This window comes from Leguminivora glycinivorella, chromosome 14 (genome assembly GCF_023078275.1).
Source record: "Leguminivora glycinivorella isolate SPB_JAAS2020 chromosome 14, LegGlyc_1.1, whole genome shotgun sequence".
In the NCBI taxonomy this organism is placed as follows: domain Eukaryota; kingdom Metazoa; phylum Arthropoda; class Insecta; order Lepidoptera; family Tortricidae; genus Leguminivora; species Leguminivora glycinivorella.
This window is the reverse complement of record NC_062984.1, coordinates 12,435,940-12,453,114: the sequence shown is the minus strand read 5'-3', so window position 1 is coordinate 12,453,114 and position 17,175 is coordinate 12,435,940. Positions and strand designations below refer to the sequence as shown.

General features: G+C 35.6%; 1 protein-coding gene across 1 annotated transcript in view; it reads left to right on the top strand.

Moving 5' to 3' along the window:
• Window positions 1-4,615: 4,615 nt before the first annotated feature.
• The window catches only part of LOC125233555 (protein eva-1 homolog C-like), a 108,473-nt gene continuing 95,913 nt past the window's right edge, over window positions 4,616-17,175 (top strand). The window contains exon 1 of the mRNA XM_048139609.1: window positions 4,616-4,864. Coding sequence (XP_047995566.1) covers window positions 4,792-4,864 — 73 coding nt within the window. The 5' untranslated portion in view covers window positions 4,616-4,791. The remainder of the gene's footprint in view (window positions 4,865-17,175) is intronic.

Here is a 17,175-nt window from a genome sequence, read left to right as displayed (position 1 = left end):
CAGGGATGAAATCAAATTTGTTGTTTGTTTGTTATACTTTTTCTTAGAAAATTTAAAAAATAAAGAGTTAGTTACATTGTTACGTTGTATACAAGGTGCTCGCGAGGAACCCGCATAACTTGAACCACGCGTTTCTGAGGCAAAAAGAAAGAAAAAATGTTATATGAATTTTAAAACTTTTCGCCAAAAAAAATTTTTTTGGACGTATTTTCCCATAAAAAAATTTTTTTATCCATAAAGTTGGCAATTAAAATGAGTTTTTTCATTTATTTTTCTAAAAACCAAATTATTTGGAAGTTTTTCTTGTCACATTTTGACATCTATCAATGACTACTGTGAGACTATGCTCCACAATTGCGCATCAGCGCCGTTAAGGAACCTTTTCTACTGAGTAACAATACGGAAATGTTTTTTTTAAATTGGCAATAACTCTGAAACTAGACGAAACCTAGAAAAGTTTATATGACATTTTAGTCTTAAAATGTGACCAAGAATATGCCGTTAAAGTTATATGGGTTCCTCGCGAGCACCTTGTATATCCTTTTAACTAATCCATCCATCCTTTTAACTTAAATATACGGACACCTGGGTGACCACGGTTTTAATTTCAAAAGGTTGTACGTTGAGTATATGCTATGGCAATTTGAACCTTATTACTAAATGAATACTGTTGTCTTTTATAAAACATCTTTTTTTAATTTTTTTTTTAAATAAATAAATATTATAGGACATTCTTACACAGATTGACTGAGGCCCACGGTAAGCTCAAGAAGGCTTGTGTTGTGGGTACTCAGACAACGATATATATAATATATAAATACTTATATACATAGAAAACATCCATGACTCAGGAACAAATATCTGTGCTCATCACACAAATAAATGCCCTTACCGGGATTCGAACCCGGGACCGCGGCGCAGCAGGCTGGGTCACTACCGACTGCGCCAGACCGGTCGTCAATCTTTTGTTGTTTATGTTATTTATTTCACACAGGTAATTAGCGATTTAGGGTTAACAAAAGAGAACAATGCTATTCATCGCAGATACGTTCTCAGGTGGAAATCTTGATTAAAAAAAAATCTACTATACTTAGTAATTTAAAGGAGATTTTTTTTCACCCCGTTTTATCCTATTCACCCCGACCCGACCCGATTTATTCTCAGTAACCCCGTTTTACGGTACTTCCGAATGATGAACCCACGCTGGCCTAGGTGTTTCCCTGGAAGTACACAACATCAAAAGTTTGAGTTGGAGCGTGTTTGGGATTACTTATATATTACATTGTTCTTATAACCGGATTAAATATCTACCAGTGTAAAATATTAACTTTTCTGCTACGAGTAAAATAGGTTTTAAATAAATATGTATTCGTGATTGCTTGTTTTAAACGCTGGTGTAATTTATTTTTGCATTCAATTTTTTTTGAAATGAGAATGTATTCGTAACTTCTCTTTGTGCTTCATAGTTTATGTGCCTATGTTTTCTTATGTAGGTAAATATAATAAATACGATTTAAATAAGTACGAACTTGTTTAAACCAAGAGCATTATTTATGTGTTTATACTCTCAGGTAATTATAATAATTATATACTTATCTAGTTATCCACGCCCCCGTGCACGGATGTAACTGAAAAAAAAAACACTTAAAAAATTGAGTGTGAATTACGGATCGTTGGTGAGAGGCAATAATTTAGTTAACATTTCACCTAATGATTACTTCAGGTGCTTAAAAAACTAACACTCAAGGAGGAAAACAGCCTCCTAGTAACAGAACGTAAGGTGTTCAGGAAGATTCTGGGGCCCGTGAAAATAGACGATGGCAGTTGGAGAATTCGAAAGGATGCCAAAATTAAACATCTAATAGCCGAACAGTAATAGGTACAGTACATCGTCCCCGAAGGCTTGGCCATCTGATAAGGATGGGTGAGGATCGGGCAGTCAAGTGGGCCGAGTGGGCCTATCTGGGCTGTCCAACTGGACGCCGTCCTGCTGGCCATCTTAAATATCGTTGGGCAGATAGAGTGGAGGCAGATCTCCGTAAACTCGACGTCAACGAGGCGAGGGCTGGCGAGAGGTCGCTCTGGACCGCGTAAAGTGGCGTGCTCTTGTGTTGGAGGCCAAGACTCACTTTGGGTCGTCGCGCCAAGAAATTAAGTAAAAAAACTCACGCTTCTTAGTTTCTAGTGCTAAGATGTTTTTATATCTGGAACTAGAAATAATCTAGCCTAACCACAAAAATAAAAATTAAAAAAAAAACCCCGACATAGTGGACCGATTTTTATGAAACATGGCTAAGAACACTTCCGACTAACTCAGCTTTCAAACAAAAAAATAATCTAAATCGGTTCATCCGTTTGGGAGCTACGATGTGTGGCATCATAGACACACACACAGATAGACAGATAAAAAGACAGACAGACACGTCAAACCTATAACACCCCGTCATTTTTTCGTCGGGGTTCAATATTGGATTTTTTTGCTTGCTCGGATATCAATACTGGCACGTGCGGTTAAACAACAACTATGCCCCCTTGTAAAATAAAATATCTGGGCGACCGAGCTTCGCTCGGCTCTATTTTAATATATCACGTCTTTAGATAAAAAAAAAAAACTCTTATAATTACAAAAACAAAAAACAAAAACTTAATTTCTGGCCGGGATTCGAAACCCTGACCTACGATCTATCTACGTACATTAGACCGACCTCGTACGACTGAGCTAAGCGGAATCGATGCGCGCGCGGCGAAATTAAGGACCATATTTTACGTTTACAAACGCGAAAGAAAAACTCATGAAAACTCGAAAATTCGCGTTTTCCGGGATCTAAGGCTACGCTAGATCGATTTTTCACCCCCGAAAACCCCCACGTAACAAATTTCAGCGAAATCGTTAGAGCGGTTTCCGAGATCGTCGGTATATATATATAAATAAATAAATACATATACAAGAATTGCTCGTTTAATAGTATAAGATAACTATTATTTTATTAGCCTGTTGTGCCTCACTGCTACAAAAGCCTCCCTCTCTGTCTTCCACGCGCCTCGGAATACCTACAAGCAATTCTCAGCTAAACTTTGCGAATGACGTCAATATTGTCCCGTGATCTGCTTTGAGGTCTGCATCTAAAATCATAATAATATGTACCTACCAATTAATATCTTTACAGTAAATACAGTACATACGGTAATTTATTACAAACAAAAGTGCAGATATCAAATCGCCGATAATGTACGTGCAACGTGTAAACTACTACATATTACAGCAGTTCTCGAAAAGTTTGTACAAAAATTAAGGAAAAAGTTACCAAGTAGGTATGTTACCAAGATTTTTTTGAGGAATTTAGATTTTAGTAAGTTTTATTTCGTCATTGAATGACTTGTGGGCCAAGATAGCCACGGAATGGGAGCCCCATGAGTCGAACAGAGGATCCGGCAGACCTCGCCGGCGATGGCGGGATAACTTAACAGTAGCTCAAGATCGAGAAGAATGGAGAAAGAAGGGGGAGGTCTTTGCCCAGCAGTGGGACACAATAGGCTCATAATAATAAGAATAATAATTTATTTCGTCATTAAGGTTCTCTAGTATCTATATTTTCTTAATTATAACAATTATCCTGTATATATCTTACGAAAGTCGACTTATATTACTAAATGTTGGTAACAAAATAGGATCAATTAAAATTTGTTGACGTGGCAATGTATAAATTATTCGGGACCTGCTCATTAGTATTTAAATTATGTGATTCCAATATAATGAAAATATTGATTTGATTCGAATGGAATGTACGTCGATTTTACCTAACCAGAGAGATATATTATCATATACATTATAAAACAAAACTTTTATAATTTTATTTAACTTCAATTAAGAATTAAGATATACATTTTAATAAGGTCTAGTGTACCTAGCGAATATGAATATTAAAACTCCCGTGAGGTAGGGTATAGTCGAGTTCATAAATATGTGTACATTTCTTTACCTTAGCTAGTTGTAATAGGGTGAAAAAATGTACACATATTTATTAACTCGACCGTACGTTGAATTTCATGTCGTGAAACTCGTCGCGCGGCACTCCGCTAATATTACTTGAGTAGTTAAGTAACTACTTATTAAAATTAAAATGGATATATTGTATATATACGAGTATAGAAATAATATCTCTCTTTGATATGAGACTATTTAAATGATTTAATATTAATGCAGATACTAAGTTTTTCTTTGCAGTAAAACTTTTGGTGACTGAATAATTCAAATATACTTTGAAATAATAATAAAAAAAAACATATATACGAGATTGCTTTAATTTCTCAGAAGAAATACACTATTTAGGTACGACTTAAAAATACACCTAGAAAGTTCATTAAACTCACCCAACTAAATTATAGATATAAGTATAAATAAAACTACAGCTGAAATATCTTCTGCGTTAATGAGACTCAAAAAATACTTTCCACGTGGATAATTATGTCTACTAATAATCTCCAGGGAAGGTTTCATTGAAACGTCAGAGAAAATTGATGGGCTCGCGAGCCGTGACCAATATAGGCGAAGGGGTGAGCCGTCAGAGTCAGTCGCTCGGCCGGCGGCGTAGTGGCCACACGTTCTCCCACACTAAACGGGTTCCCCGCGCCTGACAGCCCACGTGGCTAGCCATGTGCCAACATGTTTTGATCCCTGCGCGTGTTTACTTCTCAATCGTCGCCGCGAGCTCTTTAGCTTGAACACTGAACGGTGGTACGGTTTTCGTCAACTTTAACGGTGTTTCGGGAACTTTAGTGAACTTTTCGAGGATGTACGCGTTTGCGATTATCGCCGCGTTCCTGATATTGCCGGGGCCATCCAGTATCTACTCGGATAATTTAGGTCGGTGAGATTTATCGTTGTTATAATTAATTAAGCCGGCGTGCGGTTAGTCGGCTTATTTTCTAATGCTCATTTGACGTATCCAAATGATACTGAAAATGTATTCGTTGCTTGAACTTGTTTGCGCAGCCAAGCGCGACGCATAGTGTTTTAAATTGACATTTGTTTGATTTTAAAATTTCATATCCTATGGCATAAATTATGAAAACAGACAATGCGCTTGCTGCATTCACCGCGTAAAATACATACCTACTAAAGGTTATCTTATTTAAACTGATTTTTTTTTTACATTTTGTTGATCGCACACATTTGGAAACTGTTAAGCACGCGGCGCGTAAATTTGAGGATGGAAACATAATATATTTCAAACCAGGCGGTAAAAAAACTAGGTGAATATCAGTTTCGTAAAATTCGCGATGCGGGATTTTAGCAGCATTATAGATTTATACTTACATATACATATTAGACTCAAATAAGGTTAATAACTATTCAAAACCCTTGCTCAAAAGCGCAGGTCACAATTAAAAATAGACATTACAGGCATCGATTGTGCAGACTGCATTTAATACGAGAGACACTACGCGTGTTTGTTTGAAGTGTATGAAACTGAATGATCGTTAAAAATGACAACGTGGGCAGTTATGCTAAGCATCTTTCACATCAACCAATTTTAACGCTGACGTTTACTTAATCTTTAGTATAACCATAATATACTTTACGATAGTACTCTTTATTATACTGTGGTATAACTAGGGTTGTAAATAGAAAAAAAAAAACAATTTTTTTTTCAGAATTGTAAAAAAAAACATGAAAAAAAACCGAGCACCATGGTTTTTTTTCTAAATATGGTTTTTTTTTTCAGATGAACAAATAATACGACAATAACGGTTTTTCGTGAGTAGTAACGTGTTTCAATAACAATAACGTACATTTTAATTCAATTAACATTCAGCATACAAACGTTTATTGGGGAAACCCCGATGCTGCGTGTAGCGTGGAGAGGCGGTGGTGTTGCCAACAGTAAATAGTGATAATTACCAACTACAGATTTCGTAAATGTTACTTTTATAAGACCAGAAATTAAAGTTATTTGATTAAATTCGTTTAATAGTTAACATTAAGTCTAAAAAACCGTATAAAAGTATTAAGTACTTTGAAAATTTTGAGATTTCGTACTTTAGAAAAAAACATACTCCAGAAAAAAAACTGTTTTTTTTCACGGTTTTTTTTCATGTTTTTTCTCAAGCCAGAAAAAAAACCGTTTTTTTGCAACCCTAGGTATAACTGACACTATACTACGATACTATACTTACTTACGTTGTGACTTTTGAAAGTATTTTCATAACCTCTATCGGCTGAGTAATAACCAAATAACTAGAATTTGGTTCTACAGGTGATGTTCAGATGTCACTCAATTCCCACCAAATCACTGTTTCCTTCGCTGTATCTGTCAGTTTCTCTGACAAAGATGAATGACGTTTACTGGGGGAGCAATCGGCGGCGAAAGTCACTCATTTTATCAAGTGTATTTCACGTCACTCTTTTAACAGTGCATTTGAATGCTTAGCCAATGTCAATCGCTTGCGCTAATATAATTATCGTCCAGTTGCGTCTCTCGCACCGAAACGGAAGAGCGGTAAAGAGTGACAATAGCTTTGATATCGATATTGTCGTAAGCGATTGTGACGTTGGCTAGGTATCGTTGTATTCGCTGTTGATATCCAAACGTTACCTTTAGTTATGTTTATAATGTACATTATATGTATTGAAATAAAACTAGTTGTCGTAGTAACGTCAAAAAATATAGTAAAATAATGAGTACCAATTTTCAATGTTTCAGTTGTTCCTTAATCAATAGAGGTTACATCAATACCTCAAAGGCCACAACATGGTATTAAGTTTACCTAAATATGTTTTATCCGTATTGTTTGCTTATCTATCATGAAAATCTTAACAACTTAGGTAAGTTTCCGAAGTTGTTAAGATATTGATGGATTTACTTGGACTAAGTAACTAAATTACGTAAGTAAATGTTGCCGGCACTTCAGCATAAACTAGCCTCTGTACCTATTTATTTACGCTTACATTCATGTTTGAATTAGAAACAATCTCATTATTATTACTTAGCTCAAATCCACATTGTTCTGTTACTTCTATATAAAATTAGATGGCGCTGCAACAACATGACCAAGACAGCATGTTTTTGATGTTTACAAAACCTTTTTAGGGTTCCGTACCAAAAAGGTACAACAGGAACCCTTATGGTGCGACTCTGTCCGTCTGTCTGTCCGTCTGTCACATTCCTAAGTATCTCGAGAACTACTAATGCTATCAACTTGAAATTTGGAATAGTTGTGAACATTGTAAACCTCTACAAATAGAAAGTATAATTTTTTTAAATATATTAATTTTAATTGTAGAAAATGGCCAAAATGAAAGGGGGGCAAACTGTAAATTTCAAGTTACTAGGTCAAGTGGGGTATCGTTGGAAAGAGCTCAAATTGAACGTAAATAAACTATTTTTTATAATTTTTTTGTTGTGGAAAAAAAAAGAATTTTGAAGGAAAATGTAAAAAAAAATACCGTTCCCCCCGTTATCTCCGAAGTTTACCAACGAAAAATTATGAAAATTTTAGTAAACATTGGTTATATGCTATATATTACAGGAAAAATATAATAGTGTTTGTATTTTGAATACTTTTTTTTTAATTCACAAAAAACTTTTCAGATTTTTACTTTCAATTTACCCACCCTTGCGGATGTATATCGTACTTAAAATTAATACGAGATGTTACGTAAACCATCTTCTGTCCAATAAAGTAAAAACTGTTTAAATCGGTTAACATTATAAAGAATTATCCCTGAAAAACCAGGTCGCGCAAATTAGTTAGCAAATTGATCGAGAGATGGCGCTATACACTATAATACTCATTAGTGCCTATACTTTTGTCTTCTAGTCAAGTCATTAGAGTTATATGAAAATATGAGATTATTTTTACTAGGTAGTTTGAAAGAAAGTTTGTACGGAACCCTCGGTGGGCGAGTCCGACTCGCACTTGGCCGGTTTTTTAAGTTAATGCTTGTGTTTTTATACTATGTAGCGACGTCGATTATTTTAGTAAACATATCCTTTGTATTAGATTAGGTACATGAGAAATGGAATGTCACAAAGTGACACTGTTTTTAACCCCCGACGCAAAAACGACGGGGTGTTGAAAGTTTGACGTGTCTGTCTGTCTGTCGGTCTGTCTGTCTATCTGTCTGTCTGTCTGTCTGTCTGTTTGTCTGTCTGTGTGTGTATGTGTCTGTCTGTGGCATCGTAGCTCCCGAACGGATGAACCGATTTAAATTTAGTTTTTTTTGTCTGAAAGTTCTTAGCCATGTTTCATGAAAAACAGTCTACTATGTCGCTGTCTAGGGTTTTTTCAATTTTTTTTACAAATTTCGTGCGTACGTACTTTGTAATAATTTGTACCAAACATTCACAGTGAATACACACACAGTACAGTGAGTTGCAAAAGTGCATGAAGAATTTATAATTTCGCAGCTTGTAACAACACCAAAAAAGCCAAGCTGGCTTGTATGCCCAAGATACTGACTTCATTTTGGACCTTAAAAAGTTCGGACTTCTAAAGTAAAATACCGTTCACGATCCTCCTTTGGCGTTGCCGCAGTCGTCAGGGTTAGCACATGATTGGCGCGAGAGTATGTCGCCGCTAAATAAGCTACCCGTCCTTATGTCATTAATACAATCAGAAGAAGACGTGTGAAACTATCTCGCGGCGACACACTCTTGCCTAGCTCGCGCCAATCATGTGCTAACCCTGCAGTTGCAGAGGAAATGTTTTCCTGCATTGATGATTGTATGCAACTACCGATCTTTATCTTAGCAGCAGTTCGTTTTTAGGGTTCCGTAGTCAACTATGAACCCTTATAGTTTCGCCATGTCTGTCTGTCCGTCCGTCCGTCCGTCCGTTCGTCCGTCCGTCCGTCCGTCCGTCCGTCCGTCCGTCCGTCCGCGGATAATCTCAGTAACCGTTAGCATTAGAAAGCTGAAATTTGGTACCAATATGTATATCAATTACGCCAACAAAGTGCAAAAATAAAAAATGGAAAAAAATGTTTAATTAGGGTACTCCCCCTACATGTAAAGTGGGGGCTGATTTTTTTTTCCATTCCAACCCCGACGTGTGATATATTGTTGGATAGGCATTTCAAAATGAATAAGGGTTTACTAAGATTGTTTTTTGATAATATTAATATTTTCGGAAATAATCGCTCCTAAAGGAAAAAAAAGTGCGTCCCCCCCCTCTAACTTTTGAACCATATGTTTAAAAAATATGAAAAAAATCACAAAAGTAGAACTTTATAAAGACTTTCTAGGAAAATTGTTTTCAACTTGATAAGTTCAGTAGTTTTTGAGAAAAATACGGAAAACTACGGAACCCTACAATGAGCGTGGCCCGACACGCTCTTGGCCGGTTTTTTTTTTAAGTTACTCGCTACAGTTGGTCTTGGTAAATCATTACATATTAACCCCCTCATTCATAAACGTACACTAAAGTTATCAAACTGATAAAGTTCGTTTGTCCCTTCCGACATATTAGTGTGATACTTATAGAAAGGGACAAACGAACTTTATCTTGATAACTTTAGTGAACATTTATGAGTAATGTGGTAAGTTTTCTGTGAGATAAATATTCAATTTTCTTTACCATTATTATTTTAATTCGTAAAATCGAAACCAATTTCTGGCGTTTAACCAAACTGAATTTCGGTGCTTGCGTATTTCCTATTGCTACACATGTACCCTTCCTTTATGTCAATATCGAACTGGTTTGAGTATCAAGAAATAATTTGTTAGCGTAAGATTGACTTTCGGCTGTGAACACTCCATGGGGTGAAGCAATTTAAAATTGTATCGCCTTTTTCTTGTAACAAAGTGGGTTTGGTAGTGAATATTGATCTTCTGTTACACTGGTTTTGAATATTGTGTTAGCTACTAGGATATAACCGCGATATTTAATTTATTATTTTGGTCCTTTGTTCATGTTTAAACTGAAATTAATTTGTTTACAATCTGTTAATAAAAATAAAATAGGGACGATAATGATACACATTATAAATAAATAAAACAAACAATCTTAGAGTGCTTCCCATGAACCAAGGCCTGAGCTGCCGATGATCAGGGCCGAAAGCAGCGAACCGCCGGATTATCCGCGCTGAGTCCAACCAAGACTACACTGAGAGAAATTTGCATTGTGAATTTAACAAGTTCGACTTGTTGCGGTTTATCCGTTTGAATCAGCCAAACGTATGTTTAAAACAATATGTGTCAGGTTGTTTTTATAAAATCGACTTGTTGATTCAAATATATTGCCGATTCAAATGACAAGTAGCTTGTTGTTTGAACCAAAGAGCACGTAGGCGCTATTTTAACCAAAAAACTTGTTGAACGAACATGAAAACTGGTTGTAATTTCTCTCAGTGTACCGGCTTCTGCATCTGACAAGTCCAACTACTTAGGCCCACTTGCACCAATCACTTAACTCAGTTTAGTGGGCTGTCATCTGTCAAATTCCATATAAGATGGTGAGTTAACCCTCGGGTTAGCCCTCCATTTTCGTTGGTGCAAGTGGCCCTTAGAGAACTAGCAACTACTTATCGAGAGTATGATATTTTGGTGCCGGTCGAAACACTTCGCTAGCAGACCATTCACTATTTCTTTTACTACCTACACTAGCGACTCGTCCCGAATTCGCTCGGCGAGTAAAAATAAAGGTAGGTACGGGTAGTTGGTTTTCAAATGTTTAAGCTGACCGATGAATGAGAGATAAAATAATTTTAAAAGTTGCTCAAAGGGCTTGAGCAGCCCAGCGTGATTTTTTCCGACCTGATTAGCAAATATCGTCATTTTTCTACCAATTCCCACAAATTCTTAACAAATTATATAGGTAGCAAAACCTTCTTTAAAAATCACTCTATTCGTAAGTCAAAACCTCATTAAAAACACGGCGGGGGAAGCTTTGTTTTATAGGATGTACCTATTTAGTCGTAGTAATTACTATACGACAAATTCAGTTTAAAAACAATAGCAATAGATATTAAAGATACGTAGATCATAACAGATGGAAGATCAACATATTCTTATTACGATCAAACGCAGATTGATCGACCATTTACTGCACTTTAAGCGAAAATGAGCTTTCAGCCTAAAGCTTAAGAGATATATTAGCCCGTTTGACACTGTAAAAGCAATCTCGCTTAGCGCTTTCATATTGACTTATTTGTAGATACTTTTATCCTGGTCTGAAAGAGCTTTATTGGGATCTACTTGTAAGAAATGTCAGCGGGATTTGCGAGAATAATCAAGAACAATGATAACTCTGTACAATTGGCTTGTTATTCGTTGTTTCATTGATAAAATACGTAGGTATATCGTCACTACTTTAAATAAAACTTGTATCTTCGTCTGACAATGAAAAGAAAATTGTAGTAAGTATGTATGGAATGCATATAGACTTACTGCGTTTTAACTTTGAGGAGCAGCGTGAGATACGAGATTTTTTCAAAGTAGTGACGATATGTTATGGACCAAGTGATAAATCGGGCACTATACATAATACCCGGGCATTATGAATAATGCTCATTGTGAGTGACAGTTTGATAATAACTATTGAAATAATTTAATTGCCCGGGCATTATACATAATGCTCATCCTCTGTTGGGCAAAGTAATAATAACGGGTCCATATTGGCTCATATAAAATTATTTCTTATAAAATTATTGTTTATACCGATTTGTGCTCCGAATGATCATTTCTCATAATTTTACTTATCATAATTTTATTTCATTATTATCAATAGTACTACTATCACTGTTCATAATAATCATTTAGCCAAAAATTTTTAATCATAAATTCTATACAAATATTTAATAACATTCATAATTTTGTGTTTAAGAAAATTATTTATCATAAAATTATTTTAAAAGGTTTGGGGAAGTTCTATGAAAAACTTGTGCCATTTATAGAAACGCGCCTGGAGCTTTTACAGTGACATATACAATTTACATTAAAAAGTCGTTTCTGGTTTGCTCACGATCAACCTAACACGCTCCTCCTCGCTACGCTCGTCGTCGCACCTAACTGGAATGTCACATGTGATTTCTGTTCTGTTAACAATCACATAACGATAAATTATATTACTCGCAATCGTTATGATCAATAAGTATATAAACATTAACATTAGTATAAAATATATTTATGATGAATGACATTATGAACATAAGCCATTCGAAGTTACGATAGTTATGAACATAAAATTGTTATAAATAATGATCGTTATAATGTAAAATTGTATGAGAAACATTTTCGGACTACCAATAATCTATATACCAATTTTATATGAACTTTGGCGCACCCAATAATAACACAGCGAATAGCTGAATTTTGCCCGGGCATTATGCATAATGTCCAACCTCTGTTGTCCATGTTCTGTTATATACATGATAGGTTTTTATAGTATGTATCTTCATTGTGTATCATGGCGTAAGTTAAATATAGCAAACTAGAGTACCTCTAGACTTGCCAGGTTGCAATATTCTTACGCTCCGAGGTATACGCAATTCTGTTCAATACACTTGCAATAAAAGAAAAAAACCGGCCATGAGCGTGTCGGGCCACGCTCAGTGTAGGGTTCCGTAGTTTTCCGTATTTTTCTCAAAAAGTACTGAACCTATCAAGTTCAAAATAATTTTCCTAGAAAGTATTCATAAAGTTCTACTTTTGTGATTTTTTTTCATATTTTTGAAACGTACAGTTCAAAAGTTAGAGGGGGGGGACACACACTTTTTTTTCCTTTAGGAGCGATTATTTCCGAAAATATTAATATTATCAAAAAACGATTTTAGTAAATCCTTATTCATTTTTAGATACCTATCCAACAATATATCACACGTTGAGGTTGGAATGAAAAAAAAATCAGTCCCCACTTTACATGTAGGGGGGGTATCCTAACAAAACATTTTTTTCCACTTTTTATTTTACCACTTTGTCGGCGTGATTGATATACATATTAGTACCAAATTTTAGCTTTCTAGTGCTAACGGTTACTGAGATTATCCGCGGATGGACGGACGGACAGACAGACAGACATGGCGAAACTATAAGGGTTCCTAGTTGACTACGGAACCCTAAAAAAAACAGTTGTTTATTGCACTACAAAAGTTTATAACTCCCATCAAGAAAAGATACTTTTATCCTGGTCTGAAAGTGCTTTATTGGGATCTACTTGTAAGAAATGTCAGCGGGATTTGCAAGAATAATCAAGAACAATGATAACTCTGTACAATTGGCTTGTTATGTATACTTACATTGATAAAAAAAGGTTAAAGGTTGACTGGTAGAGAATGCCTCATGGCATTAAGTTCGTCTTTTGTACATTAAGTTGTTCTTTTGTGCAATAAAGTTTAAATAAATAAAATATAGTACATTAAGAATAGGTTTTTATAGTACAGTCTGATCAAAAAGAGTAGAATTTAAATAGTAGCACTACAATAGTGTCATCCCTTTCAAATCAATATGTGTGAGTAAACGGGACGTCACTACAATGTTGCCACTTTTTAATTTCTACTCTTTTTTGTCAAACTGTAAGTACATACATGGGGCAAGTTGAATGTTGCAAACGAAAGTGCCTATAGGCTTGGCAGTTTGAAATATTCTTACGCCCCGAGTTATACGCAATGTTGTTTATTTACACTTACAATAAAAACTATTCAAAAAGATAAAAAATGTATTGTAATACAAATTTTATACTTTTATCCTTTTATCCAAATATGAAAAAGATATTAATAACAATATATAAAGATTCCATCATTAACAAACATAAAACGCTACTACTGTTTAGGTACTATTACTTTTTTTATATATATCTAAAAACACTTATATACTATTGTTTTACATTTGAACAGCGAGCGAAAACCGCTAATGGTTTATCTGCCGCCGTTGTCGCTCGTTTACATTGTAGGTATTTTTATTCAATAAAGGACTTACACCTTGGAAGCAAAATAAAGCTGTGGTTTCCTAGGAAAGCGGTGCCGTCACCTTACTTTGTAGTACGAAGTATGGAGACCAAAGCGTAAGCCTCATCGCGCTACGCTTCCAGACGTTTACCGTTTACTACGACGTAGCAATACTGTAGCCTTGGCTAAGTTTCGTAGCAACAGCTCCAAACGGCGTAGAGAGCGCAGACCTGGTGCAGACCAACACCAAAGAGAGATTATTGTCAATACTTTAACAATAGGCTACTAGACTCATATCGAATTTGGCACAATAAATGATTGTCTTGACACAAAAAAAACAATATTTATAGATTTTGGGTATTAAAAGTGTATGATGACTACGTATTTTCGATTAAAAATGTTTTATTTATTTTGGCCACCGAAAACGCTGTCAGCGATGTAGTGACGTCATCGAATTCAAACTTATTTCATGTCAAAACAATCACTGACATAATGCCTTATACTTAAAAAGTCAGAAAATGTTGTTTTAGAATATGACCTGATGCACAGATAATCTGAAATAAATACTTTATTTACATGAACATATTTACATAATTATATAAGAAACTAAGACTAAACTTAAAAGCTAGCTAATCTATAGATTAACATGACTGTGGTGTTTCCCCCTGATTTTTTGCTGTTTTTTAAGTCATAATAAAATATGATAATATTTTATTTCGGTTGATTGGACAGAGTACTTAATCATATAAGACAGACTTTAAAAAAGGGCCAAGTAGCCTGTAATGTTAATGCGTAGTCCCAGTGACTGCGATCTTGTATAGACACAGGATTAAATAATAAATCATGTTAAACTCAGCTTTGACAAATTGAAAATGTTATTGTGAAAAAAATATTAGCGCCATCTAACGCCATGGCTTGCGTGGGCGACGGTCGCGCGATGGTCGCGCGACGGCGATGCGACGCATACGAAATCAAACCTTATCGATATGGAAGTACGAGACCGTCGCCCACGCAAGACACGGCGTAACCGAGCATTAAAAAAGTAGTAAGACTAATTAGAATCTGCCGGCGTAGCCGGATGCACAAACGCTCACGATAATATCTGTTTCGTAGCTATCTATCTCTATCGCTCTTGCGTATTGGCGCGACAGAGCCAGACTGCATTTCTGTCGGCGTCTGGCGTCGACGATTACCATTCGGCTACGCCGGCAGGCTGTATTTAAAAAAAACACACGAAATGAAATGCAAAAATATAATAGTATATTTATACCTATAAATAACAGATACATAGCTGAATATCTTATTTGATATGATATTTATTTGTTTAGAATAAATTTAGATTTATTTAGTTTAATTTTATTTTAAGATAATATTATGTATCTACTGTACCTAGGTACTTACCCATAACCAATAATTAATTACCTATAAAATAAAGACTTCTTTTATTTGGTTTAGTGAAACATGTTATACTTTTTTCACCACACCAACTGGTAAAGGTTTAATTACTTTGCTATTCGAAATCAGATAGCAAATTTTCATTTTATACGCAAGAGTGCGAAGTAATGTCATACAAATTTTAAGTTGATATCTTGAGCTGGTTGTTAGAATTTACCTATAAAATGATAACTTTGAGCCATAAATATTGATTAATTTGATATTTTACAATAAGTATTTTGTTAGTGTTGGTGTGGTGAATATTTTGTGTTTCACTCGGCCGCAAAATTTGTTTAAACTGCGTGCCTTGAAACCCTCGCATCGCTCAAGAATCCATTTTTCAAAGAGTATTTGAATCTATAGATTAACATGATCAGAAATAGCGTGATAAGAGAGAAGTGTGGAGTGGATGTAGATGTGGTGACAAAGATTGAGATGGGTGGGTATGTTAAGGTGGTTTGGGCATGTAGAGAGGATGGATGAGAGGAGATTAACGAAGAAAGTATATGAAAAAGGAGTGGAAGGGTCAGTTGGTAGTGGAAGACCTAGGCGAACTTTTCTTGATCAAATCGGGGAAATATTGCAAAGAGGCCAGGTCAGAAGTACTCGAAACCGACGAGCGTGTATGAGAAATGTTATGAAAGTGTGTGAAGCGAAAGTGGTTTGTCAGGATCGTAGTAAATGGAAATCCGTGATCTCTGCCTACCCCTCTGGGAAACAGGCGTGATTGTATGTATGTATGTATGTATGTATTTGAATCTTTCGCTTGCTCGGGTATCAATATTGCCACGTGCGATTAAACAACAACTTTGCCCCTTTGTGAAACAAATAACGATTACTGTATAGTAGGTAATGTATATGAGTAGACTGTAAACAAGGTTTTGCGAAACGTTGTAAATACCAATATTTTGCGGTTTTTAATCAAGACTACGTCGTGCTCGTCGTAGATTTACTAGATTAAAGTAAAATACAATTGTGAAGTTCCACGGGAAAATATATCTTATGGATGTCGACGTTTACGTCGCATAGCGAAAACAACTAAATTAAAATTTTGAAAAAACCCTCGACATAATGGACCAATTTTCATTTTTCATTGAACATGGCTAAGAACATGCCCGATTAATTCAGTTTCCAAACAAAAAAAAAAACTAAATCTAAATCGGTTCATCCGGTCGGAAGCTACGATGCCACAGACAGACACACACGCAAACAGACAGATTTGCGTCGGGGGTTAAAAATAACTTTATAGGTGTAAGTAGTAGTAGTAAACAGGTCTATATCTCACAGGTAATGAGTAAATGCTAACCGCCGTAAGGTGCCTTTACTAGTGGGATGTCAACATTTATTATTCATTTCACCCTTCAGGCACATTTATTGACATAATGACTTAAGATTAAAAGTATCTTAAGTCACTGTAACACCTACTGGGTCACTGTCTAGACTAGAATGGTTACTTTTACCTTACATACCATTTATCTTATACTATTAAACGAGCAATTCTTGTATATTTATTTATTTATATTTACCGACGATATATTGTTAACAATATATCTAGCAGGCACCGAAATCGAATATGTCCAAGAATACATATATCTCAGGAAACAGATATCCTTCAGCCCAGACAGCAATGAAGAAGAGGTAAACAGACGTATTAAGGGGCTACTAAAGGAGCGACTGACAGCTCATAGGCCACGCTTGTCAATTACCTCAGCCCCCGCAAGCACGCACACATAGAAGCGCCGAAATGCGATCCGCTGATCAATAGAGCTCCATCTAGCTTTATGAATGTAAACTACAACTATCGGTAGTCCGCCAAAGAAAAATATTTAGGCAAACTGACATAAGACAATTTCACG